This window comes from Phocoena sinus, chromosome 10 (genome assembly GCF_008692025.1).
Source record: "Phocoena sinus isolate mPhoSin1 chromosome 10, mPhoSin1.pri, whole genome shotgun sequence".
Taxonomy (NCBI): domain Eukaryota; kingdom Metazoa; phylum Chordata; class Mammalia; order Artiodactyla; family Phocoenidae; genus Phocoena; species Phocoena sinus.
The window spans coordinates 99,778,754-99,805,618 of record NC_045772.1 but is presented as its reverse complement, the minus strand read 5'-3'; the positions used below and the strand labels follow the sequence as shown (position 1 = coordinate 99,805,618).

The 26,865-nt window shown below is 52.9% G+C and overlaps 3 protein-coding genes across 10 annotated transcripts; 1 reads left to right on the top strand and 2 right to left on the bottom strand.

The window, feature by feature from the left end:
• Nucleotides 1–2,482: 2,482 nt before the first annotated feature.
• Nucleotides 2,483–4,418, bottom strand: TEX52 (testis expressed 52). Its single transcript, XM_032646853.1, is given in 3 exon segments — nt 2,483–2,714; nt 2,716–3,035; nt 4,347–4,418. Coding segments are annotated over 3 exon segments (624 nt in total).
• Nucleotides 4,419–4,530: 112 nt separating this feature from the next.
• Nucleotides 4,531–18,870, bottom strand: FOXM1 (forkhead box M1). The gene is given in 13 exon segments (XM_032646507.1): nt 4,531–7,025; nt 11,066–11,129; nt 11,131–11,239; nt 11,386–11,455; nt 12,004–12,048; nt 12,651–12,779; nt 13,785–13,873; nt 13,876–13,947; nt 13,950–13,980; nt 15,661–15,812; nt 16,409–17,090; nt 18,398–18,474; nt 18,742–18,870. Coding segments are annotated over 11 exon segments (2,274 nt in total). The 5' UTR covers nt 16,911–17,090; nt 18,398–18,474; nt 18,742–18,870; the 3' UTR covers nt 4,531–6,014.
• On the top strand, nt 18,464–26,835 carry RHNO1 (RAD9-HUS1-RAD1 interacting nuclear orphan 1). Of its 8 annotated transcripts, none has more exons than XM_032646503.1 (4): nt 18,464–18,480; nt 21,667–21,819; nt 24,293–24,544; nt 25,611–26,835. In XM_032646503.1, exons 3-4 carry the CDS (start codon nt 24,377–24,379, stop codon nt 26,163–26,165), a joined length of 723 nt encoding a protein of 240 aa, XP_032502394.1. In that variant the 5' UTR covers nt 18,464–18,480; nt 21,667–21,819; nt 24,293–24,376; the 3' UTR covers nt 26,166–26,835. The 8 variants fall into 8 exon arrangements, with proteins under 8 accessions (XP_032502394.1, XP_032502392.1, XP_032502395.1 ...); XM_032646501.1 differs by lacking the exon at nt 18,464–18,480 and adding an exon at nt 19,046–19,085; XM_032646498.1 differs by lacking the exon at nt 18,464–18,480 and adding an exon at nt 19,048–19,150.
• Nucleotides 26,836–26,865: the final 30 nt, after the last annotated feature.

Sequence of the window (26,865 nt, the reverse complement as noted above, 5' to 3'; positions counted from 1 at the left end):
ACGGCTCGATCTCCCGCAGACCTGCGGTATTTGGTTCGACACTGGGAAGTCCACTTTTTGTACAACAGGGCTGAATATTGGCAAATCATTCGACGTGCTTTGCGCTGGCCCAGCAGGTCTCCCGTTTGCTGATCAGAGGTTCGCAGGCTTGGATGCATGGGGAGCGTTTTAGAAACACCGGTGCCTGGGCTCTCCCCCGGGCCAAGCAAGTGAGACTCTCCCGGCTGGGGCTCAAACCTCAACATTTTTCTGAAGCGGGCCCGGTGATTCTAACGTACTGTCGGACTGGAGGGAGGCGGGGTTTGCAGGTAAATGTCCTGCTTCCCCATGATCATGGGCGTCTGGAAGCCTCGTGTGGCCCTCTTGCTCAGAATGTGCTGTCTCATCTCCTAGACGGGGTTCATCTGAAGCCCCTCCAGAGCTGCTCCGCAGGGGCCGCAAGACTGGGCGGGCCTCCCCTCTCTCTCTCTTGCTGCCACCTGGTGGACTTCACGTGCCCTTCAAGGTCCAGTTCCAATGCCACCTCCTCCTTCATTCCTGCTCCAGGGGCGGGCTACAGCAGCAAGCCAGCGAAACCAGGACCCTTCTCGCACAGAGATGATTTACTGAGCCCCTTCTCCCTGCCAGACACCATACCCCGAAAGGTACCAGGTACATCTCCAATACACACCTGGGGAAAGTGAAGCTCAAGGAATTTAAGAATGTGGAAGTTGTGTCGCAAGTTTGCGATGGTTGATTCCAGCCTGGCTCTGTTCGACTCCCAGGGCCTGGCTGCTTCTGCCAGCATACACACATATTCCCTGTGCACCGAGCACTGGGCCGAGCTCTCTGTGGATGATACTGTATTTCTCTCCTGCTACCTTTATAGAGCATTATGTTGGCTGTGAACTTGTCTGATTCCTGGATCCGACAGGAGGGGAGGTGGAGCGTGGTGGTTAAGTATGAAGCCCTGGATCCCTGGTGGCACAGTGGTTGGGAGTCCGCCTGCCGATGCAGGGGACACGGGTTCGTGCCCCGGTGCGGGAAGATCCCACATGCCGCGGAGCAGCTGGGCCCGTGAGCCATGGCCGCTGAGCCTGCGTGTCCAGAGCCTGTGCTCCACAATGGGAGAGGTCACAGCAGTGAGAGGCCCGCGTACCGCAAAAAAAAAAAAAAAAAAAAAAAAAGCATGAAGCCCTGGAGCTGTGCTCCCTGGGTTCAAATCCCAGCTCTGCTCTTACTGGCTGTGCAAACTTGGGCAAGATACTTGACCTCTCTGTGTTTCAGATGCCCCATCTGTAAAAGGGGGTTGATAATAGTAGTTTCTATTCAGGGAGTAGTGGGAGGATTAAGTAATATGGTAAAGTGATTAGAACCATTTGGCTGTGAGGTGTTTGAGCAGCGATCTGAGTCTTCCCCACGTCCGTGTGTCCAGAGTTAGTACGGAGTAGCCGTCAGCGGTCAGCGTTGTGAGACAGCAGAGAGAAGTCGAGGTCCTAGTAATCGTCTCTCAAAATCACCAACTGTTGGCTTTTTCTTTTAAAGATTAAACACCTCCACAGTCTCCCACTCCAGTCCCTTGGGGCTTCTGTCAATGGGATTGGAGTTTGAGACACGCTTTGCATTCCTCTCCCTGTTTCCTGCCACCCACGCCCAGAGCCTAGAGGGCAGCGGAGTGGAGAGACGCCCCGTGCATGCCCACGATGGGCAGGGAGGGAGAGTCCCTCCACACTCCTGCCTCTGCTCACACCAGCCACCCCTCCTCTCGACGCTTCCGAAGCCTTCCTCCCCTCCCAGCCTCTACCCCTCTAGCCCGCCTCACGAAGCCTTCCTGGGGCGGTGCTCCAGACGACACCCACCCCTCCCTCTTCTGAATTTCTGTAATAACGTCTGTGTTTGGTATGGTGATTTTATGTATCCATTCACCCACTTTATCTTCACGCAGTGAGGTGGGCACGGCACTTACCACTCCCCGCTTCCCCACCCATCTTTCAGCAACTGTGGAACTAAGTCTGGAAGAACTAAGCAATTTGCCAAAGTGACACAGTCTGGAGTTTAATCCAAGCTTCTGCCTCGGGCTCTCGGCTCTTTCTATTAATAATTGACGTCCTCACAACACCCGTTGTCTGTCTCACGCTTTGGGCACTTGGCACACGTGGGCTGGTGTTGAGAGCTGTCTTTCCGTGCACGTGTGTCGGTACCTGCCTTTCAGAAGCTCTTTGAGGGCAGGGACTGAATGACATTTCTCTGTATCCCTGGGGCCTGGCAGGCATCAAGTATCAATACATAGCTGTCTCCCCTACATTTTCGTTAAGTAATCAAGCCTCTCCCCTGGCTGTCATTCCCTGGCCTCCACCTGGTCCCTCCAGCTACATTTGGACAGAGTTGAGTTTTCAGGTGACCAGAGGAGGGACGGTAAGACGTCAGAAAGAGGAATCGGAAAGAGGGAGGGGTTCCCTGGGCACGGGTGGGTTGGGTGGGCTCCCCAAGGAGGGAGCTCCTCTTACTTCTTGAAGTTCTTCGGGGGCAGGACATTGCCGTTGGCATCGAGCAGGGATGCCCTGACCTCACTCCTCAGCGTGAGCTTCCCCACCTCTCTCAGCTCCTTCACTGTCCTGAGAATCACCTGGTGCCTCCTCTGTGCGTCCAGAAAGAGAGGAGTACAGGAGATGAAGGTCAGAAAGCTGTTTTGACCCATCCAGGACGGAGGGGGCACCGGGGCTCTGCTGGGGGTGGCGGTGGGCCCTGGAATCCGTCAACCAGTGCCAGACGTTGCTGTCATAGGGCCTGTCAGGCCCGGCGGGGAAGGTGGCCGGCAGACGTCCCACATGCAGCCACGTGTGGAAGCCCCAGGTGTGCTGGGCCGCATCCTTCCAGGGGCAGGCCAGTCGAAGACGCACCTTGGCCTTCATTTCCATGCAGGGTGGCAGCTTCAGGGCCAGCTGGTGGTTGGCTTGCCGGGTGAGGCCGGGCAGCTCTGAGGACTCCCTGGGGAGGACGAACTCGTGTTGAGCCCACGTGCGGGGCGTCGGGAGGGTCTCGTGGGCGTGGACCATCTAGGGAGAGACAAGGGAGCCTGGGAGCCCTCTGCCTCTCCTCGGCTGGAGCAGACAAGTTGCCCGTGGCCTCCAGACCCAGATTCCCATCAGGACCGGGTGGCCGGGGGGCGGGGGGTGGGGGGTGGGACGGGACGTTTTCTCGGTTCTTGCCCAGAGCTCATGGCTGCTTGGTACGATTTGCACGCATCCTCATAAACTGTCCTCTGTCCATCTATCAGGATGTGTTTTCCCAGGCTCTTTCCTCAGCTGACATTTTCCCTCTCCTCACCCTGCCTTCACCATCCCCCCATCCTGGGGCCCCCTTTCCTGCCTGGGGTCTGGCGCTCCTCTCCAGGCACACTGGACCTGAGGTAGTGTGGGGGAAAACGCCCCTTCCAAGCAGAGTGCAGAAGGGAAACCATTCTCCAGGGAATGGGGCCAGTGCTTTTCTGCCCGGGCCCCTCCCGTCCCCCAGCTCTGCTCTGTCGTTGGTGAGTCCCCCTCAGGTCTCATTAAGATACAAGCACGTGTAGGAAGCATACAGATGTGGGTTCCTTTCCTTTCTGGCGCCCCTCCACCCCCGGTGAAATAGACAGTGGCAGATATATACTTGACACTTTGCGAAATACTTATCCTCATCTCATTTAACCCTCACACCTTGCGAGTAAGTGTTCTTGTTGCATCTCAAAGATGCAAGAAGCAAGGCACGTGAGGGTGAATAACTTGCCCACGACACAGAGTGAGGGCAGCAGAGCTGGCACTGAGTCTGTGCCACTCAGGACACCAGGCTCCTCCAGATGCCTCTGCTTCCCACTAGGACTTTTCTTTTCTTTTCTTTTCTTTTTTTTTTTTGCGGTACGCGGGCCTCTCACTGCTGTGGCCTCTCCCGCTGCGGAGCACAGGCTCCAGACGCACAGGCTCAGCGGCCATGGCTCGTGGGCCCAGCCGCTCCACGGCATGTGGGATCTTCCCGGACCGGGGCACGAACCCGTGTTCCCTGCATCGGCAGGCGGACTCTCAACCACTGCGCCACCAGGGGAGCCGCTAGGACTTTTCTGATCCCCAAAACTCACCTGTTGCTTGGGCCCAGTCCCCTAAGTCATGTCTACACGCACACCGCAGGGGTGGGTCTGGATGTCATAACCAGACATTTCCTCTCTGCCCTGAGCTCCATGTTCACAGGGTCATAGGACAAGGGTTCACGGGCCTGGAGAAAGCATGGCCCACCCCAGGGCGGGCAGGGGGCAGGCGGTGGGGTGGGGCTGGGGACAGCCCCTCACCCAGTGCGGTACAGAAAGGCAGCTGCAGAGATGCGGCCCCGCCCACCGCCTTCAGGAAAGGTTCTCTGATGCGGGCCGGGTCACGCTGCCCCCTGGGCGATCTCTGCATGTTGCTGGCCATTTTCCTGGGCTTCCCTGCAGGCGGGGCAGCTTTGTAGGGAAGACCTTCTTGCCAGCATTGTTTGCTGCTGGGGTTGCTATGGTGATGCTTCCTGGGTGGAGACGCAGGGAGGAGGCCCTTACCTCTCCCTGGGAGGGCTCACCAGTCCCTCGGGCCCTGGCTGCCTTTCAGGTGAGGCAGGTGGGGAATAGGGCTTGTAACAGGAGCTGCTTCGAGGTGGGGGGCAGAAAAGCAGGGCGGGCTGGCTCCCAGGCCTCCGGTTGGGGGTGGAGGTGGTCATGAGGCGCCTGTAACTGGGCCCATCCTTCCCTAATGTTGGTGGGCTCGTGCCCCTGGGTAGGCCTTTCTTCAGGGAGCCCTGGAAGGCCTAAGTGAACCAGCAGGCTCAGAGGTCCCCAAAAGAGGCTGGCTGTGCAGGCCTGGCACTGGGAAATTGACTGCCAATTGACTGCTGAGTTGGGAGGAAGTGCCAGGGTGGAGGAGGGAGGTGACCGGGCCACAGCCCTTTGCACTCTCCTTCCAGGGCTCCGTGTTGGCCTCAAGCCTTGCATCTTCCCCGTCACAACCATTTTCATCGTCACCCACTTTCCTTCCCAACCCCCCTCACACCGTAGGGACCAGATACCAGCGCGCCACAGACCAGCATGTACCCTTGGGCTTTATTGAGTAGGTAGTTACAGTAGTGTTTTGGAGCTGGGGGCTGTGCACGCGGTCAGCTGGGGCCCAGGGCGGCTCTCTGCAAAGCTGGGTTCTCTGTAAAGCTGCGGCGCCAGCTCAGACAGGCAGGCAGACAGGCCAGCCGGCCTCCGCCTCCTAACTCGTCTCTCTGGCATGATTAGGGACCTTATCAGAGAAACGTCTCTCGGGCACATCTGGGCACCCACTCTGCTCCAGGTGCCTCCATGCCCCCGCCCCACTCTTGACCCATAATAAGAGACCCTTTCACCAGGATTTCTTCTTGCAGGAAAGCTGACTTGGAAACGTGGGCAGGTGGGAGGCAGTGGCAGTAGGAGGGATCCTGGCAGGCTGACTCGCGTATCGGGGCACCTACAGTGAGGAACCCTCGAGGGAGGGACCTGGGAGGAACTGTGCACTGCACCCCTTCCTACTGCAGGAACCAAAAGCAAGTAACAGAAGCGAACTGAACCTCCTGGTTATCGTGACCCCCTTCTGGCAGCCTCTAGATAATGATCTAAGGAGATAGATAGGTTTACATTTATAATTAGAGGATAATTAGGAACATATACACCATTTACAAGGGCCACCCTGCCCGCAGCAGGGAAGGTGGCGGGTGGCTGGGCACAGGCACAAACAGTCGGGGGCGGGGGGGCTCCTCATCTCTTTTCACCCTTGTTTTTGCTGTTCCTACCCGCAGCTCCTAGTAGGGAGGGAGGAATCAGATTCTCTTGGGGAGTGGGTGGCACGGAGACTGGTCACCAGGACCTCGCGGCTTGCAGAAGGCCCAGTGGCGGCTCTGGCGTGACACCTGCCTTGGCGTCACCAGGCCAGGTGGGCTGGAGGAGCAGACGGCCCCCGCCTGCCGTCCTGGCGCAGGGTGCCCGGAGAGCCGCCAGCTTGAGCGGTGCGGTCCTGTCTCTACCGCAGCTCGGGGATGAACTGAGCCCAGCCGACGTCGTCGGAGCCCAGCAGATCCTCCTCCAGGCCGGGGAAGCTGATGTCCAGGAGTACCTTGCTGAGGCTGTCATTCATCGTGTCCAGGACCAAGCCTTCTGTTAGGGAACGGTTGGCCGAGAGGCCGGCAACCTGCGGCTCGGAGGAGCCTGGCTTGGGGACCTCCATATCTGAGGAGGGACAGCCGCTGAAGGGGTCAGCAGTGATGTCAAAGGGCTCGGAATTGAGGAGCTCTCGGGGGGAGTCAAAGAGGGGGACGCTTTTCAGCGGGGTGGCGCTGAGATCCGCCAGCTCCAGCGAGTCCGGCAGGGGCCCAAAGGCACCCTGGGGGGTTCGTACGGGGCTGAAATCGAGCCCCCCAACTTTGGCCGGGGGCGTGAGCCTCCAGGATTCGGGGGTCACGGGGAGGGCAGATTTGCTCGGGGTGGAGGAGATGGGCAGCATCTCCTTGATGGGTGTCTTGAAAGGCCCGCCCTCCTCCTGGGAGGAGCCAAGCTGGGAGGCAGGCTGCAAGGACCCTGCTGTGGCTCGACGGGAAGTCCCGGGGCCCTCGGAGAAGAGCAGCTCCGGCTCGTCCAGACAGGGTGGCAGGAGGTGCTGTTTCCTTCGAGACCGGCTCATCTCCCTCCTCTCCCTGCGTTTGATGACAAGCAGGTCAGAGACGCAGCGGGCTGGGGACTTGGGCCCGCTGTAGGACTTCTTGGGCCTGGGGATGGGGGAGCGGGACGAATCCTCCCAGGAGGGGGACGATTCCTCCTTGACAGATGGGCAGGGTGAGGGCCACTCTTCCAGGGGCGGGCTCTCGACTTTGATGGGTCTCCCTAAGTGTGGCGTTTCCTCCCCAGGCTGCACTTCTTCCTCCTTGATGGACTGGACTGGAAGCAGAGGAGACAGCCCTTCTCCAAGGAGGAGCTTCTCCTCTTTCACTGGTCCTGCTGTGGGCAGAGGGGCGACGCCCTCGTCCGCGAGCAGCACCTGGAAGGGAAGCAGGTTAAGGTGAAAGCCAGGTCTGGAGATTCAACCAGGCAGCAGGTGGGACACAAGTTCATGACTAAGGCAAGTGACATGCGGGTACTGATCCTCTTTTGTCTTTTTAAAGTCTTCAAGACTATTAGACATGAGACTAGATGATGAAGGTGGTAGCTCAATTCTGGGGGTAAGAGACAGAGCGTTTCCTGGGCTTCCCTGGTGGCGCAGTGGTTAAGAATCCGCCTGCCAATGCAGGGGACACGGGTTCGAGCCCTGGTCCGGGAAGATCCCACATGCTGCGGAGCAACTAAGCCCGTGCTCTGCAACAAGAGAAGCCACCACAATGAGAAGCCCGCGCACCGCAGTGAAGAGCAGCCCCCGCTCACCGCAACTAGAGAAAGCCCGCCCACAGCAGCAAAGACCCAATGCAGCCAAAAATAAATAAGTTAAATAGATAATAATAAAATTAAAAAAAAAAAAGAGCGTTTCCTATGGTGCTGGCATAATTAGTATCCATCTGAGAGAAAATAAATGGCTGTTTCATACCATAAACAAAGACTTAAACAGAAGAATTAAAACCATACAAATCCTGAAAGAGAATCTAGGAAACTACATGTACAGTCTGAGGGGCGGGAGGTGAACTTCTTAACCAAGACTGGAAACCCAGAGGCTGTAAAAGAGAAGAGAGACATACTTGACTCCATAAAAATGTAAAATCGGGGCTTCCCCGGTGGTGCAGTGGTTGAGAGTCCGCCTGCCGATGCAGGGGACGTGGGTTTGTGCCCCGGTCTGGGAAGATCCCACATGCCGCGGAGTGGCTGGGCCCGTGAGCCATGGCCGCTGAGCCTGCGCGTCCGGAGCCTGTGCTCCGCAACGGGAGAGGCCACAACGGTGAGAGGCCCACATACAGAAAAAAAAAAATAAAATCTTAAAAGACAGGTTAATATTTTAATAACAAAGAAATCACAAATTATTAGCAAAACCCTATAGGAAGATGGGCCATGTCCATAAATAATCGTCTCACAGTGAAAAATTCCCAGTGACCAAACGCAGTGAGCAGGTGCTGACTTACCGATAAGCAAAGGACGATAGAATGAAACAAGGAGCTGTCCTTCATACACCACAGAGGGGCAAATATTAAAAAGACTGATAACACCCATGGCTGGCAAACATAGGTCTTGTTGGTGGATGTGTGAATTATCACAGATTTTTCTGGAAGCCAATCTTGCAATATTTAATAAACTTTAAAATAACTGTTCACTCAGCAATCTCACGTCTGGTTCTCCCACAGAAATAAAAACACTAGTAAGAAAGATACTTGCAAAGATATTTATTGCAATGTTCGCCAAAGGGCAAAAAGACCTAGAAACATAATGTGCCCGTGAAAGCAGAATGGTTGGAAAACGTACGGCAGAGCCACACCATGGAATATTATGTAGCCATTAAAAAACAATGCAGGGCTTCCCTGGTGGTGCAGTGGTCAAGAATCCGCCTGACAATGCAGGGGACACGGGTTCAAGCCCTGGTCCGGGAAGATCCCACATGCCGCGGAACAACTAAGTCCATGCGCCACAACTACTGAGCCTGCGCTCTAGAGCCTGCAAGCCACAACTACTGAGCCGGTGTACTACAACTACTGAAGCCCACGCACCTAGAGCCCGAGCTCCGCAACAAGAGAAGCCACCACCATGAGAAGCCCACGCACCACAACGAAGAGTAGCCCCTGCTCGCCGCAACTAGAGAAAGCCCGCATGCAGCAACAAAGACCCAATGCAGCCAAAAATAAATAAATAAAATAAATAAATTTAAAAAAATGCATTAGGGAGTTCCCTGGTGGTCCAGTGGTTGAGACTCTGCGCTTCCACTGCAGGGGGCACGGGTTCTATCCCTGGTTGGGGAACTGAGATCCCACATGCTGCCTGCCACGGCCAAAAAATAAAATTAAAAAACAAAAAAAACCCCTCAGAAAAGTAAAAAAACAATAAATTAAAGTGATGCCAAGTGACTTGGGAGAATTTCCCCTGGGGCAGAAAGTGTGTGTAGGGCCTCCCTGGTGGCGTAGTGGTTAAGAATTCGCCTGACAATGCAGGGGACACAGGTTCGAGCCCTGGTCCGGGAAGATCCCACATGCCGCGGAGCAACTAAGCCCGTGCGCCACAACTACTGAGCCTGCGCTCTAGAGCCCTCAAGCCACAACTACTGAGCCTGAGCTCTAGAGCCCGCGAGCCACAACTACTGAAGCCCACGCGCCTAAAGCCCGTGCTCTGCAACGAGAAGCCACTGCAATGAGAAGCCCGCGCACCACAACGAAGAGTAGCCCCCGCTCGCCGCAACTAGAGAAAGCCTGCACATAGCAGCAAAGACCCAACACAGCAAAAAATAAATTAAAAAAAAAAAAAAGTGTAATACGATCCCATTTTCAACGCTGTGTGTGGTGTGTGCGTGTATAACATGGCTGTGGCCATCGGTGTATGCAGAGTATATTAAGAGCATGAACAAATGGGAAAAAGCATGCAAAACTGTCAACATGGCTTATCACAGGGAGCAGGGGTGACATGGGTGAAGGTGAGGCGAGGGGAAGCAAAAAGAAGAAAAGGAGATGTGAAAGACTGCATTGAAACAAAAACAGTGTACATGCTACAATCACAGGAATGCATTTATGTAAAATTATCTATGCTGGTAGGTATACTTTTATGTATATTAAAATGATATATATATATATTTTTTGCGTTATGCGGGCCTCTCACTGTTGTGGCCTCTCCTGGTGTGGAGCACAGGCTCCGGAGGCGCAGGCTCAGTGGCCATGGCTCATGGGCCCAGCCGCTCCGCAGCATGTGGGATCTTCCCGGACCGGGGCACAAATCTGTGTCCCAGGCACCGGCAGGCGGACTCTCAACCACTGCGCCACCAAGGAAGCCCTAAAATGATATTTTTTAAATTAAAAAAACAAAAGCAAAAACAGGGACTTCCCTGGCGGTCTAGTGGTTAAGGGTCCATGCTTCCACTGCAGGGGGCATGCGTCTGATCCCTGGTCCGGCAATTAAGATCCCGCATGCTGTGTGGTACGGCCAAAAAAGCCCTCAAAACCAAAAAACCAAAAACAACAGAACAGAACGAAAACAAAAAACAAAAGCAAACCCAAGGCTCTTTATCTGGAGCCCCCACTACTTCCATCTCAGAGAAAGGGGCTCAGGGGCCCTTCCTGTACTTGTTACAGGCCTGCCCCTGCTCGCAAATCCTTCTCTGCCTCACGGCATGGTCCTAACTCACCGTCCTCAGCCCTCGAGGCTAGACCACTGATGCTCAACCAGGAGCAACTCCCCCCAGGGGACATCTGACAACACCTGGAGACATTTTAATTGTCACACCAGGCGGTGCCCTGACATCTAGTGGGGAGAGACTAGGATGCCGCTAACACCCTTCAGTGCACAGGGCAGCACCCCTCCAGCCCCAACAAAGAATTATCCAGCCCTAAATGTCAGCTGTATGGAGACTGAGAAACCCAGAGCTAGACTGGCCCATCACTATACCATTGTTACTGGGGGCCTCCAGGGCATGCCCATTACAAAGCCCTCTCCAGGGACCTCCCTGGCGATCCAGTGGTTGAGTCTTCGCGCTTCCAGCTTCCAGTGCAGCGGGTGAGGGTTCGATCCCTGGTCGGGGAGCTAAGATCCCTCAGGCTGCGCGGTGCAGCCAAAATAAATAAATAAAATTTAAAAAGAAAAAAAAAAGGCCCTCTCCACACCTGTTTGCTGCCCAAATCTACTTTGTAAAACCTCCTTCCCTTGGGAACTCTTCCTGAACCGTCCCAGTCCATCTGTTATAATCACCCTTGTCTGAACTCTTATAAACTCATCAGGCATGGGTGGGCCTTCCAACATCCCTTACATCATACGGCAGGTTCCTTTTTAGCTCTTATAATGCTCTTGCATTTTCCTATGTATCGGTGCCTTGTCTACCAACTAGACGTATAAGCTTCTCAAGGACACTTGGCAGAATCTCTAATGACTGGAGTCTCTGCTCAGAGAGAACCCGATGGCACTGACCTTGGGGGCGATGCGGACTCGCTTGCTGTGGCGGGCGAGCTCTGAGCTCATGAGTGAGGCTGCCAGGGCAGCGGCACCTGACCGAGGGCTGCAGCACCAGGGACTGGTTCACTGGGAACTGGATGGGCACCAGGTACGAGCTGACCCGCGGCAACAGAGGCTTCATCTTCCGCCCTGGGGGGACCGGGAGGGGTCAGGAGCAGGACCCAGCGACAGGCCCCTTCCAGGCTACGCGATCTTGGCTCTCCTTCCCTGGGCTGGGACCCCCGAGTCTGCTCCCTACAGGTGCGCCCCCCGGGACCAGGCTCCCCCATACTAACGTGCGCCCAGGGGGAGTTCGGTTTTGATGGCCACGTTCCGGCGGAGCTCAGGGTTGGGTCGTTTCTGCTGCTGTTTGGGGCAGAGAGGGGGAGAAAGAGACCGGGTCAGAGACGCAGGGGGACGAGGCAGGCGACCCCACCAGCTGCTCCGGTACCCGGGCATGGAGCGAACCGACCCGCCTGGCCCTGGGCAGGTGGTTGGCACAGACACACGGCAGTGGGCGGTCCTACCACCTCATCCAGGTGGCCTCACCCCCGGGATGCAAAGCACGGAGCTCTATGAGGGGCAGAGAAAAGCAGGTAGAGAAGTGAGAGCAAGACGGCCCGCCCTCCAGGCCCGTGCCATGCACCGTGGTCACCATCTTGCAGGGAGACTATGGCGGGTTCTCCTGCCACGCGCCGCACTGCTTGGGGCACCGTGATGAGCCCATGGGAGCAGGAGGAGGTGGAGGTCACGTGTCCTGAACACCCAGCAGCTCAGGTGCTCTGCGTGTCAGGGCTGGCAGGCACCCAGCCACAGGCTCCCTTTCCTGCTAATGTCTTGTCCCTGTCACCGAAGCCATGCTGAGCGTGGAAGGAGGCAAGGCCGAGCCCCGAGCGGGAGGGAAAGAATCTTACTGATTCCAAGTGCTCGGGCGATTGTGGAGACCCTGGGTCCAGTGGCTGGTGGTGGTCAGGCATCGTGGGAGAGAAACGAGACGAAGTTACCACCGGTGCAGTCAAGCTGACCAGACTGGGCAAACCTATTCCTGATGGATGCCGAGGGCCACCCTCAACAACGGTCCCTCCCGGGAGGACGAGGGCAGCTAGCGGCGCCCTTGTGGGCGCTCTGAAACTCCAAAGCAGTCGCTTCTGACAAGAGATTCAGGGGGCTTCGTTTCTGCTCTCCGGCTAAAGAAGGGCTTTTTAAAAACCAGGTTTCCCAGACTTCCTCTGTAAGAATCACCTGAGATTCTTGCTAAAAACACATAATCCTGGGCCCATCCCAGGCCTACTGAGTCAGAAGCCCCAAGAGAGGGGCCCAGGAGGCTGTATTTTAACAAGTGTTCCAGGCAGTTCTTGCCACAGGGCAACACTGCCCCAGGAGGTCCCGTTTTGGATCAGAGAGTCTCTCTGTGGCCTGGTCTAGCAGAGAAGTGTACCATCCCCTACGGGCTGGCTGGCCTTTAACTCTACCCTGATCAGATGAGCTCATCCCAAGAGGACTTCTTTCCTTTTGCGATGGATCTCATGACCTCCAACACTGGCCTTATTTGGATGCTTACCTTAAACACCTGGTCCAGCGTCAAGTAGCGATTGGCACTGGGGTGGATGGTCCAGAAGGAGACCTTGCCGTTGGCAGACGTCTCGCGGACAAACATGTCGTGGAGAGAGAGGTTGTGGCGGATGGAATTCTGAAAGTAGAGGATGCCACTCATCAGCTACTTTGGCTTTGGAAACACCACCGCCGATGTCCCCCAGGGAAATCAGGCCCAGGCCTTGTGTCCTCGTAACCTTGCCTATTGGCAGCTCCTGTGACACTCCGCGTGGCACAGCTGGCAACCTAAGCCATCAACCCGTCTGCCCAGTAGGGACAGAGACTGGGGCCATTCCTGAGGTGGTGATAAAGCAGAGACCTGGACAGTTGTCAGGGGCTGGGAAAGAGGAGTGAGGCTGTGGGTGACAACCAGTAGCCAGAGAGGCGAGTGAAGAAATTATGATGCCAGGGAGCTCCCTGGTGGCCTAGTGGTTAGGATTCTGGGCTTTCACTACTGTGGCCCGGGTTCAATCCCTGGTCGGGGAACTGAGATCCCACAAGCCACGTGGCATGGCCAAAAAAAGAAAAAAAAATTATGATGCTGGGGAATTCAGTTGAGGTGAGTGTGAGGTTAATTGTTCTGCTGTGGGGAAAACAATACAAAAGCCCGTTGTCCTGGGACAGAGCATCTGTTGGGGCACCTACGCTGTGGCTCTGAGTCCCGTGTGAGCTATGGCTCCCAGGCATCTGTGTTCCCGTGAGCGGGAGGAAAAGATCCCCGCCTTCTGGAGAAGAAATGTGACTTTATAGAAGGTGAATCTTTGGATCGTGAGGCTTACAGATTTTTTTTTTCATTAATATCTTTCACAAAAGCTACTTAGTCACTCCAGCTGCTGTTCAGTGTAGCACAGAAGTGGGCTCTGTGCTGTACTGAAGAGTCTCCATCAACCCAGGGGTAGCGACAGATGAAGTGGTTACAGGGCTGTTAGTGATGCTTTTGTCTGGATTCGGCAGGATTGAGTCCTAATCCAAAAGATACGGTTGTTGAAGGTTCTCGCATCCTTGGCACTTAACTGCTCCCTCCGCACCTGACACAGACTACTGCCCTTCCGTGTAGACAAACTGTGGGCCGGACTGACCATGACTGTGGCTGTTACAGGACACGGTACCTTCCAGCTGGCTTGGCGATGTGCTTGAAATAGGGGAAGTGGTCCTCAATCCAAGTGTAGATGTCTTTCAGGGTCATGCGCTCCTCTCTGTACTGTTGATGGCAAATTGTATCATGGCCATGTAAGAGTAGGGTGGCCGCTCAGACATGGAGTCGGCCAGGTTGCCGATGCTCCCAGGGGCCCCTCAACCTGAGCGTTCTGAGAGCCAAAGGGAAAGAGAAAAGGGAATGACACGGAGAGTTCACAAGACCTCCCCCGCCCCACCCCACCCAAAGAACATCCCCTAGAGAAACATTTTATCCCATAGAATTGTACTGGAAACAAATCGTCTGAGACCACATTCCATGGAATAAAATTTTAGAGTTAGGAAGAATTTTAGAGGTGATCTAATCCAGTCTCCAAACATAGAACCACTTCTCTGCCATCAGTCATTTTTTTGAAGATATTGCCCAATAATAATTAGAAGTCCAGTCTTTGTCAGTTGAAACCTCTCAGGAAAGTCTGGGTACATGTTATGACTCTTAAAGCATCAACTGTATGTTAAAACTACACCCATTTTTCAGACCTGAGTGTCGAGGGACTTAGGTCTTAGTCTGATTTCTACTCCTGATGTGATGTGAATAAACCCACCTCCTTTCAATGTTTGTACAAGAGAAATATTCCCAAGGGTATGGGACAGACAAATGTCAGCAGGGCACACATCTGGCTAAGTCGCAGGCAAAGATCTGATCATCCATATTTTAGAAAATTGAGCTATAACTTTGTAAAGTACACAAGTTCTAAGTGAACAGCTCAGTTTTCACTTATGTACACATCCACGTAAATTTTCCCTTTTAAAAACTGTTGAGTGAAGTAAGTCAGAAAGAGAAAAATAAATACCGTATGCTAACACATATATATGGAATCTAAAAAAAAAAAAAAGGGTTCTGAAGAACCTAGGGGCAGGACAGGAATAAAGACGCAGACGTAGAGAATGGACTTGAGGACACGGGGAGGGGGAAGGGGAAGCTGGGGTGAAGTGAGAGAGTGGCGTGGACATATATACACTACCAAACGTAAAACAGATAGCTAGTGGGAAGCAGCCGCGTAGCACAGGGAGATCAGCTCGGTGCTTTGTGACCCCCTAGAGGGGTGGAATAGGGAGGGTGGGAGGGAGGGAGACGCAAGAAGGAGGAGATATGGGGATATACGTATATGTATAGCTGATTCACTTTGTTATAAAGCAGACACTAACACATCATTGTAAAGCAATCGTACTCCAATAAAGATGTTAAAAAAATAAAAATTATTTAAGGAAAAAATAAAAAGATAAAAAAATAAAAATTGTTGAATGATGGATTAAAGGGTATATACAAAGGGCAACCATGAAGAACAAACCCAGCCTACACAAATGGGTCAAATCAATTTTGATTGCTGGAGAGGTATTTAACATTCACAACTAACTCATTTTATTTGTTATTAATTTATCTTCTAATAAAACAATCTTGTTAAAAATGCTGTATTCCTTTCATACTGTTGGGATACCTCTTTCAAGTTCAAGTGGCTTTCCAAACTGAGACCGCTTCATTATTTCCTGAATACTTACTCAATACCTACTAAGGGCACAGTACTAAACCCAGTGCTGACGGGGTACAGGGTGAGCCACAGGAGTCTGCCCTCAAGGAAATTTCACAGATAGGGGCGAGGGAGGTGCGGGGGGTGGGGGGGGGGAAGATCCCAGGTAGAAAGGGAGCTCCAAATTATATAGAATCACACTGAGTGAGTGCTAATACCAGAACGTGGAAATTCTACTCCACAGGCCGCTTGATTTCCCTTTAGAGATTCCCTGCGCCAGCTCTGACTGCCCGAGTGAGAGACGGGACAGTTCACCTTAGCCTGACTCCGCTCCAGGTGACGATTCTCCTTCTCCTCCGCCTCTTGCTTGATGTTGCAGGAGCCCAGCCCATCGGAGGTCATCTTTCCAAGCCACTGGATGTTTGTCAAGCTGTTGTCCAGCGTGCAGCCGGCTGCCTCGCCGCCAGCTACAGGGGAAACAACCCAAGACGCCGCTTAGCTGCCTGATCCCGAGCCCAGCAGGCCCGGTGCAGCTGGCAGTTAGGGATCACCTCTGCCCTGAGGGACAGGGAACACATGCTGACTCTACCGTGGCCTCCCGGGCACTCTGCCCCATTAGGATTTCGGGAGAAATTCAGGAGCACGGTTCAAGTTGCATTTCAATCTGAGCCACACTGAGCCTTAGAGCTCAGTCAAGGCGACCTTCTCAAAGCATGACTGAGCATCTCAACAAAGAAAGTCACTTCTCCTCCTCGTGCTTTCTCCTTCATTAAGATGGAGAAAGATTCCTATTTCCTTATGTGGTCAATGCAGGGGATAACTAGAAACGATAAACAAATCCTTTTCCAATGTAAAGAAGGGAGTAGAAATGCTAAATTACATTGCAACCCCTTTGACAGTGCCCAAAGGATCCGGGTCAAGGTTTTAGGATGAAGAAAGGCAAGACTTTCCCCCGGTTCGGGCAGACGCCTGTGTGTCCTAGGCATCAGTGTGGCGGACTGCAGTCCTCACCACCAGAGAGGGAAGGCTAGCTCCTCAGCCCTTTGCCTTACAGACCACATACCACAGTGCTCCCATCTCTGCCCGGGAAGGGCTCCAGGTGGTCTAGGAAGATTCACGTCCTTGGATGCAGACTTTGGTCCCAGGGTCTCGGTGATCACTTCTGTCCTCTTGGGATCGCTGCTGGCTTGGGCTTGAGGCTGGGGTCCTGGAGGGCGAGCGGGGGCTCCGCCGCAGCTGATGAGGATGAATTTTTTGGGCCCGCTGCTGCCACTCTCCTTTCCTTTGGCAGTCAGCGCTGTGATGATGCTCTGGACGTTGGCATTCTTGGGGACGGCCACCACTTGCGTGTTGGGCATGGTCGGGTGGTTAATCATCTTGATCCCGGCTGGAAACTTGCAGGGGTTGGACTCGGCCACCTCCTTGGAGGCCTGCGGTTGAGCAGGCTCTTGTTGGGCAGGGGGCCTCTTAGGCTCCTCTTCTGATGTGTCACCGGGGGCATTCTGAACAGGAAGGGGCAGCTTCCGTCTTTTGAGAATCAGTGGCCGACGGGGGCTGGTTTTCATTATGAATCTGTGCTTTCACTCTCCATTGAGAATGACAAGCATGGATCCTGGAAAGTACAAGGGGCAGCAGGAGGTCAGAGGTTGATTAGGCCGAGAAGGAGGTTCTGTCAGGGAGGGGTCTTCCTCATCACATGACCAGGAGCACAAGCCCACAGGCCCAGGTGAATACTCCTTGGGGCTCTGTAAAGACCACAGACAATAAGGAGATGAGTTCTACTGACGAAAGTTAAAACTGAAGCAAACAGAAGAAATTCAAAGGAGGAAAGTGGGATTAGGTTGGCTGTAGGTCAACATAGTCAAAGCTCTAGGAGCTTAAGAATGTTTTGGGAATTCCCTGGCGGTCCAGTGGTTAGGACTTGGTGCTTTCACTGCCGAGGGTGAGGGTTCAATCCCTGGTCAGGGAACTAAGATGCCACATGCCACACGGTGTGGCCAAAAAAGAATGTTTAGCTACAGAAATAAATAGGGAAGCTACAAAAATGTGGAAATGTCTCTTATTTCCTACTGTAACACAGATCCCTTGCAATGACTATTGGGACGGGAATGCTGGAATAGGACATTCTGACAAGACTCTGATCCCATAATCCATTCTAGCGTAGACCACATATTTTTTATACCAACTTACTTTATAAACTAAAGGATCTGAGCCCACAAAATCAGAGGAAAAAGGCAGATTGTACCATTATTGTCACACCACTGAAGAAATCATCTTCCAGCTCACAAGACCTCAGATAAGGGGGAAGCTGCTCTACTCAAGGCCCAGGGTAACGCTAAGGGGTGACATCATTTCACAGGCTATTATCCTTGCCTTTCTTAAAAAAAAAAATACATTTTTCTTTTACAGTTTGCAAACTATTTATATAGTGACATTTTAGTACTTGCATGCGCTTATCCATATTTTGACTTTCTAAGCATGTGACTGTATCGCTTAATTTCTCTTCCAGAACCAAGACTGTTATCCCTGTCTTCTGACTAACAGACTGTGCTATCTTCAGTGTGCTAAGGTGGTGTTGTAGTGTTAAGGAAAACTGTTTTATCTTTTAAAAGTTGTGTTTTTTGATTTTAACAGATCCGTGGAATACTCTACCATTGTGTAAAGTTGTGAAATTCTACTGAGAGGTACTCTGAGCGACAGAGGAATGGGCTGTCCCTTTTTTAGGATATCTGCCTTCTCCCTAAAACTGACTGTCACACTCGCCTGACATTTGCCATCTGCTTAGAATCCACAGACCCTCTCCACTCTGCCTCCTTTTCCTGTATATCTAGGTTTCCTCTACCTTCAAATCTCAGTTTTACTTCCACCTCCTATCTCTTCCGGCCTCCCTCCCTCCACCCATCAATCAGTAGATACTAGTATTCGCTCCCCACCCGCAAAAGATAACTTCCTGGTCTAAAGCTTAATTTTCCCTTCTACTCTGACCTGCCTCTTGCTACCACTGCCAACACTTTCTAGCCCGGAGACTTCCGGAGCGGCTCCCGGGACTCACCCACATCCAGACCAGGGCTAGGCTGCGAGGGTCTCCGGAACCCGGAGGAGGGTCCTGGGAAAGGGCGGAGTGGAGGCCTAGAGGTGAGAGCAACGGGGTTCAGGGGAGTGTGCGAGCAGGTCGGCCTCGGCTCCCAGCGCAGTAAGCTCAGAGGGACCCCAGCCGCCGTCTGCCGGAGCAAGCGGGCCGCCCCTCCTCCCGGGGGAAGGCCGGGGGCGCTCAGCGGGAGAGGTGAGGAGGGCCGGGAGGCTGGATGCAGCAGCGCCGCGCACCGTCGCCAGCCCCGTCCGGAGCCAGTCCTCCGCGTACTCCCGGCCCCGGCCTCTCGCACGCCGCCCACTCACCTCGCTTGCACCGCCGGACACGCCGGCTCCGGGCGGCTCCGCGCTGCTCCCACCGGCAGGCCGTGTAGCGACCCCGGCTGCGGGGCGGGGAATCCCGGGATCCCGGGAGGGAGGGGGGGGTCCCGGGCCGGGGCCGGGGCCGGGGGTGGGGTCCCGCTCTGAGGCTTTCAGTTTGTTCCGCTGTTTGAAATTGGCGCCGGCGGAGCGTTGAGGTCACGTGACGGGCGTGGCCAATCAGCGCCGGCCCTGTCTCCGCGTTCAGCCGGGACGCCGCCGCCGGCGGCGGCGGGCGGGTGGGCCCTGCCTGGCTGTTGAGGCGGGCGGGGCGGCGGCGGGAAGGGCAGGTGAGACAGCCCGACCGGGCGATTGAGGCGGACGGAACGGCTGGCGAGGCAGCCCAACCGGGCGGGTGAGGCGGGCGGAACGGCTGGCGAGGCAGCCCAGCCGGGCGGGTGAGGCGGGCGGAACGGCGGCCTCGTTGGGCGGGTGAGGCGGGCGGAGCAGCGTGCGAGCCGGGCGGGCTGGTCTGCGGCGGGTGAGGCAGACAGAGCGGCGTGCGGGCCTGGCGGGCGGGCGGGCGGCTCGGCGGCGGGTGAGGCGGACGAGGCGGGCGGCTCGTGGGGAGAGCGCAGGAGGGCGGCGGGGCGCGGGGGACCCCAGGGACAGTGGGGACCCCGGGCCGCCCCGCCCGGCTGCGCTGCGCCCGCCGCCCCGGGCTCTTACCCCCTCGCTGGGGTCACTGTCCTCCGTTGACCTCCGACCAGCGACCGTCGCGGGCCCCCGAGCGGCCTGAGGGCTCCTGGAGCGCAGTTACGACCTCGTTCAGGTTCCCTCCTGAAAAATTATTCGCACACGGTGAACCCCGCCTCCACCCTGAATCTTCGAGTTTTGATCTCCTCCCGCCCCCCGCAGTCTTTTCTTTGTAGTAAAGGACTTTATCTACTAACTTAGTCAACACGTTTAGTTGAGCACCTACCATGTGCCAGGCCGCGCTGGGATGCAGTGGAAGACGGGGTCTTTCTCCTGCGCTTACGGTCTGATGGGAGCAGAGAGGGGCTCAGACAGATTCGCAGCGAATTGCTTATTTAATCAAGTGGAGAATTACAGCTGCGAAGTGATAACTTAGAGCTCAGGGATAACTTTTGAGTATGTAAATAAGGGGATCTTGCCTTATGGTAGGTAAGAAAGGCATTTCCTTAATCTTTGGCTGCGTTGGGGCATTTTCTCTAGCTGGAGCGAGCAAGGGCTACGGAGTCTCCGGTTTGGTGCGGGAGCTTCTCATTGCCGTGGCTTCTCTTGTTGCGGAGCGCGGGCTCTAGGCGCATGGGCTCAGTAGCAGTGGCTTGCGGTCTCTAGAGCCAGGCTCAGTAGTTGTGGCGCACGGGCTTATAGCTGCTCCGCGGCATGTGGGCTCTTCCCCGACCAGGGCTCGAACCCATGTCTCCTGCATTGGCAGACGGATTCTTAACCACTGCGCCACCGGGGAAGTCCCAAGAGAAGGGCATTTCTGACGAACTAAAGCTTCGTCTGAGATCTGAGGCCTTTATGCAAACACGGGAGGGAGACCTTCCAAGCCAAGGGAATAAGGTGTGCAGGGCCAAGCCGCAGGACGAAGCGTGGGCGGTACAAAGGCTGAAGAATATCTGAGGGGTTTGAGCTAAGAGACCTGCACTGGAGTGTGTGTGAGATGAAGCTGGAACCAGAGCCACAGGACCTCAGCCACCACTAGGAGTTTGGTCCTTACCCAAAACTCAAAAATTTTAAGCAGGAGTGTGAGTCAAGATCAGATTTGCAATTTAAAAAGGTCCCCCTGCAGGGGGTGCCAGAGGTTAGGGTAGACCAGTTAGGCTATTGCATTACCCCTGGGTCAGAACTGTTGGGACTTGAAGGGTGGTGGAGAGAGAGGGAAAGAGGGGTAGGGTAAGATTATTATTTTTTACAAAGGAGGAATGCTTTTATCAAATTTTGAGTTGAATAAGTCCCCAAAATTGCCACTGATTCTGATTCCACATTTAATACTGAACTGTCACTAAAACCCACAAATCTGTTTTTTTCCCCAAAGTATAATTGACATAACACATTATGTTAGTATCAGATGTACAATATAATGATTACCTATTTACACCTCAAAATGATCACAGTAAGTCTAGTTACCATCTGTCACCATACAGAGTGACAAAAAACTTTTTTTTCTTGTGATGAGAACTTTTAAGATTCTCTTGGCAACTTTCAAATTTGAAATACAATATTGACTATAGTGACCACACTGTACATTACATCCCATGACGTATTTATTTCATAACTGGAAGTTTGTACCTCTTGACTCCCTTCATCCATTTTGCACCCTCCCCACAACTGCCCTCCTCGAGAGAGGGGTATTTTTTTTTTTTTTTTTTTTTTTTGCCGTACGCGGGCCTCTCACTGTCGTGGCCTCTCCCGTTGTGGAGCACAGGCTCCGGACGCGCAGGCTCAGTGGCCATGGCTCACGGGCCCAGCCGCTCCACGGCATGCGGGATCTTCCTGGACCGGGGCATGAACCCGCGTCCCCTGCATCGGCAGGCGACTCTCAACCACTGCGCCACCAGGGAAGCCCGAGAGAGGGGTATTTTTGAAGACATGTTTAAGAGGTAGGATTGACAGGGCTTGATGTTGGGTTGGATGGTAGAGGGAAAAGGTAAATGTCAAGGTTTTTGGTGGCACAGCTGGATGAATGATGATACCATTCCCTGAGCAAGGGCCCTGGAAGATGATCACTTTTACGGAGGGGGGTGCAGGGGAAACGAGCGTGAATTCGGGAGTACATGCTTTGAGTTTGAGGTGCATTTGAGACATCTAGTTGCTATTGCGTAGGCAGTGGAATATTTGGGTCCTGAGTGTGGAGAATTCTAAGCCAAATATAGAAATGCTTGACTCGTGTACTTCCAGGTGGTTATTGACATGTCAGCAGACGATTGCCTGGGAAAGGCGTGTGGAGTGAGGAAGGCTCCAAAGCCCAGCCAGAGGGAGAGGCCACAGTAGCAAAAGGGACTGACCTCTAGTTACAGCAGAAAGGAAGAGGATGGATGCAGATGTACTGAGGTTTGTGAGCTCGCCTTCTGGAAGATGAGAGTGTTTCCTTTGATGGCTCCTGTGTTCTTTGTGAAGTGGGAAGTAAGGCGGTTGGTTTGGAGAGAAGAAGAGTTCCGAAGTTTTAAGACAGTGGGAAAGTTTTAAGATAACCTTTGTGCAAAATGAGTTGATCAAGGACACAGTAGGACTGCTGAACAATGTGGTGTCCCCAAGAGGCTGGGGACTTTGAGCAAGGCGTGAACTTCGGCACTTCTCCCTGGAGCGGTTGTTACCACTGTCATCTCCCCGCTGGGCTCCTGCAAGAGCCTTCCCCCTCGCTTCTCTGCCTCCTTTCTCTGTCCACCCTCTTCCCAACCCACCTTTCCTACAAAGCACCTAGAGCTATCTTTGAAAAGTATAAATCGGACTGTGTTACTTCCCTGTCCAGAGCCCTGCGGTGACTTCCTCTTGCACTAAGCATAATTCAGCCCAGTCCTTACCCTTGCGTTAACGCTGTGTCACGTGAACTGGCTTCACCTCCTACCACTCTCCAGTTCAGCCATGCTGACCCTACTGCTTCTTGAACAAGTCAGACACATTCCCATCTTGTGGTCTTTGCACTTAACTGTTCTCTCAGTCTGGAACATTCTTTCTCACATCTTTCTCTTGTCTGCTTGTTCTCCTTTCTTCATTCAGGTCTTTGCTCAAATATCATTTTTCAGATAGGCCTTCCCCGACGACCCTGTCTAAAGTAGCACTGGGTCAGCTCAACCCCTTACGCTGTTTCACTTTTCTCTGTACCTCTAATCACTTCCCAACTAGATGTAAGCGCCATGAGGTCAGGGATTTAATTTTGTAATCTGCTATATATTTCTAGCACCTGTAACAGTGCCCAGAACACAGTGGGCACTCAGTAAATATTTGCTGAATGAATGAATGAACAAATGGATGTATTCATTACCTGTGTTCTCCCTAAAATGTTTGTTCCTTGAGGGTAGAGACTTCGTCCTGATTTCTCTTTACATGTATCTCTACTGCCCAGTGACATAAATCAGAGTATGTTGCTTTGCTGTTGTTGACTGAATGAAGGAATCATGTTGTATAATGGAACCAGCCTGCCCTGCTGTGTGCCTCTCCCTCCAGCATGCCCGGTGGCACCACCCGTTCACCTCACGACTCAAACTTCCGTCCCACCAACCCACTGACAGAACCCTTATTAAAACTGATCTGGGGGCTAGACCCACTGGACGCGTTCTCAGACTTGTTATTCCTTTGTGGGTCCTGTTGGCCCTGCCTCTGCCTCCCGCCTCCCACCTCTGCTGACACTGCCCAGGTTCCGGCTTCACTGGTTCTCAGGCAACACAGTTACCTTCTAACTGGTCCCCCTGCTTCCAGGGCACTTGATCTCGCCTTTCACACTGTTGCCTGGATGACCTGTCTAAAAGACAAAAGCAAACAAAAACCAAGTATGGCACCTAGGAGACAACTGAAAATTTGAACCCTGAATATTTGATATTTACTATTTAAGGAATTTACACATATAAATATATATTAATGTATATTATATAAATATACATATTTATATATGTTAGTTGTGTTACTAGGAATGATATCATGACTGGGAACATAGAATTTTCAAAATAATAAAGGGGTAGGGGAAGTGGATAGGGTGTGGATGGGATGTGATCGGTCGTGGGTTGATGGTTGTAGCTGGGTGATGGGCACGTGGGAGCTCATTATATTATTAACTTTTTTATTGTATGTTCGAAATTATCTGGGGTAAAAGTTAAAAAAAAAAATCCAAGTGTGATCATATCCGTCCGCTGGAAAATCTTCAGTGACTACTTAGGCCAAAGTCCAAACTCAGATGGTCTGCCTGGTTTTCTGCCCTGAGCCTGACACCACGTCGCTCCTCAGGTCTTGCCTTTTGTCTTTTCATGCCTGCGTCCAGCTCCGTGGAGTCTGAGTGCCCCTTCCTGTCTCTGCCTTGGTGTGTGCTGCTGCTCAGCCTGGAACGCTCGCCCCCCTCCCCCCGCCCCGCCTTTGGCTTTTCCTAGCCCTTCTATACCTAGATCAGGTATCACCCTCCCCAGAAGGCCCCCCCTGGGCGGAGTGCAAGGGAGCACTGCTCTCATTATTGTAATTGTCCGTCTCCCTCTGCTAGACTCTCAGCTCTTTGAAGACAGGGGCAGTCTGTGTCTCTGCAAGTGCTTGGCACCCAGTAAATGATCATGGGATAAGTGGTTGGTTATTCATCTTTAAACTCCCAACACCCAGCATGGTGCTTAACACGTGCTCGATAAGTGTTCATTGAACGAATGTTGTTGAGTGTGAAACTACTGTGTATTGCCTTGGTGGTGTAGGTGTAGGAAGCTGGTGTAGGTACCACCCCACAATCTTGGGGTAGGGCTGCTGGCTGCTAGCAGAATCGGCTGGCAGAGTGTGAGGAAGAGCTGGGGAATCAGCGGATTGTTTTCTCCCAGCTTTTGTTTCCTCTCCACAGGCATGGGTTGGAAGTGGAGTCTCTCCCTGGACCTGACCACAACCAGCATCATGCAGTTACTCACTGCTCTACCCTCACCTATTGATGCCTCCCAGGAAAAAACGCCGCCAAATTTCCCAGAAACCCCAGCTGCTATTCTGCCAACAACCACTGGAGGGCCCCAAACACTGCTATGGGTCTCCCCAGCTTCCTATCACCCACACTAGACAGGTGCCCAGCAAGCCCGTTGACGACAGCACCATCACTTCCTGGGTAGGCCATGGGATTCTTGCCTTGACTTTTCCTCTGCCAGGCTTCTCACACTGCCATGTGGAGACTCGTGGGCGCAGGGACAAGGAGGTGGTGTACTCCTGTCTGTCCTCAGCCATGTTCTCTGGTTTATCTTTTTTCCTGAGTTCAGACTGAGGCGTGAGTTGATTGGAATTGGAGTCTTTCCCGCGCCCCACATTCCTCTGTAAGAGTTCAGTATAAAAGTTTCACTATCCAGTAGCTGGGTGAGAAAGCCAGAGAAATGTCAGAACGAGTAAAAAATGAGATTGTTCCCTGAGCTTCCCGTGAGACGTGGAGTTTTTAGCTAAGTACTCTATTTACTGTTTAAATGACCAAACGTTGAAGAAGAATCCTCAGAAATGGCATATGTTCTATTTTGACAGTTTAAAAGCCCTGGGAAGAGAACACAGCTACCGCATGTCAGGGAAGTAGTGTAGCAAAAGAGCCAGACAAAAGCCTAAGAGAGCTTAATAAGTGTGCTTTGCCCACGATTGCTGGGGAGAACCAGAGCCCTGGCTTCAGGACTGGGGAAGAAACATACATGTTAGAACCCTGTTGATGAGGAGGAATGAACACGTGAACATGTATCGAGTCCTCACTATGTGCCACGCCCCCTGCTATTTGCTTTCCGTGCCTGGTCTCACTCCCCGTTCTTTCCTTCAGCCCTTCGTCCTTCACTGGGGGCTTCTTGGTGCCAGGTGCTCTGCTAGGGCTGGGGATCGATGGTGAATAAGACTGCTGGGCCCGCTCTCAGAGTTGAAACATAGACAGTTAAGCGTGTTGCAGCCGTATGGTATGATGAAGCGAAAGAGGCATTGTCCCCGTTCTTGCACAGGAGGGAACTGAAAGCCAGGGAGATGGAGTAACTTGCCCAAAGCCCGTATCCCTTGGATACTGTTATCCAAATAGACAGCTGCTTTTGTTTTGTGTCCATTGCTGTTATGGGCCCCCATTTAGGATTCTGGTCATGGGATGCAGTTTCCTTAGGTTTGTATTTGGTGGTTGGCGCTCTTCACTTTTTTTTTTTTTTTTCTTTTGGAATCCTTAGGTATCACCTCAGTTTGATACAACAGCAGAAAGCTGGTTCCCGGTCAACAGGAAACGTCATTGCCGAGACCAGGCAAGGTGTTCAAGTCGACAGTCTACCAGCTCCAAGTTTCCACACCTAACATTTGAGAGTCCACAGTCTTCTGCCAGTTCAGCCAGACCTGGGATCCCCCTAATCAGGGACTGTCCCGGTCAACCAGAAAAGGACATTTCTGGAAGGCCCTTGGTTCCCATGCTCAGCCCCCAAAGCTGCGGGGAGCTGTCAGCACATGCACTTCAGAACTTCCCTTATGTGTTCATTCCACCGGGTATCCAGAGCCCAGAGTCCTCAGGGCAGGGAGGGCCCATTCCCTCGGTGCAGAGGGAAAACAGCCTTCCCAGCTGCTCCCTTCACACAAGCACGCCCAAGAGCCCAGAGCCCGGGCCTGTTCTGGTTAAAGACACTCCTGAGGAGAAGTACGGGATAAAGGTCACATGGAGGAGGCGAGGACACCTGTTCACTTACCTCAGGGAGAGGGGGAAGCTGAGCAGAAACCAGTTCCTTGTGAAAAACTGACTGGGTTTCTCGGACATCCGTGGTCTCAAGAAATTGATTGCTGGAGTCAAAAGGGAATTGAATTCCCAGATTTGCTTTTTAAAATATCTTGTGTCATAAACAGTTTTAGTGTCATAAACAGTTCACTTCGTATTTTCCTTGTATTAGCTGTTTAAAATTTTTAAATATCTTGTAACTGTTTAAAAAGCCTGTGAATAAATAAATGGCTGCAGAAAGTTTTTAGAGAACCCTGCTTCTGTCACTAATGCAGCAGTACTGCCCCCTCTACAAATGGTCTTTCTCAACTGTTCCCTTTAACCACTGCTTATTCATCCTTTTAAACACCTCATTCAAACTAATTCATTCCACATGTCTGAGTACCGACTCAGTGACCGCTTCCTCTGTGACCAGATGCACGGAAAAACTCGAAGCAAACTGTGACTTTTTGTAGTTGAGCTGCTGTCTCTGCAATCTTGGCTTATCTGCTGAGAGGGCTGGATGAAGAAAGGGCAGCAAGCCTGTTTTAGTGAGTCAGTGGGACCAAGGGAGATAAAGGGGACATAGGTTACTTAGGGTTACTATGTTTTGAATTTTTGTTTCCAACTGTAGTAATCTGTAAATATTAAATAGGGTGGGAAAACGATTTCTTGTAACTGTTTAAAATGTATGTAAATAAATGTATAATCTTTTCAAATACTACTTTTTATTGGAATTCATGTAG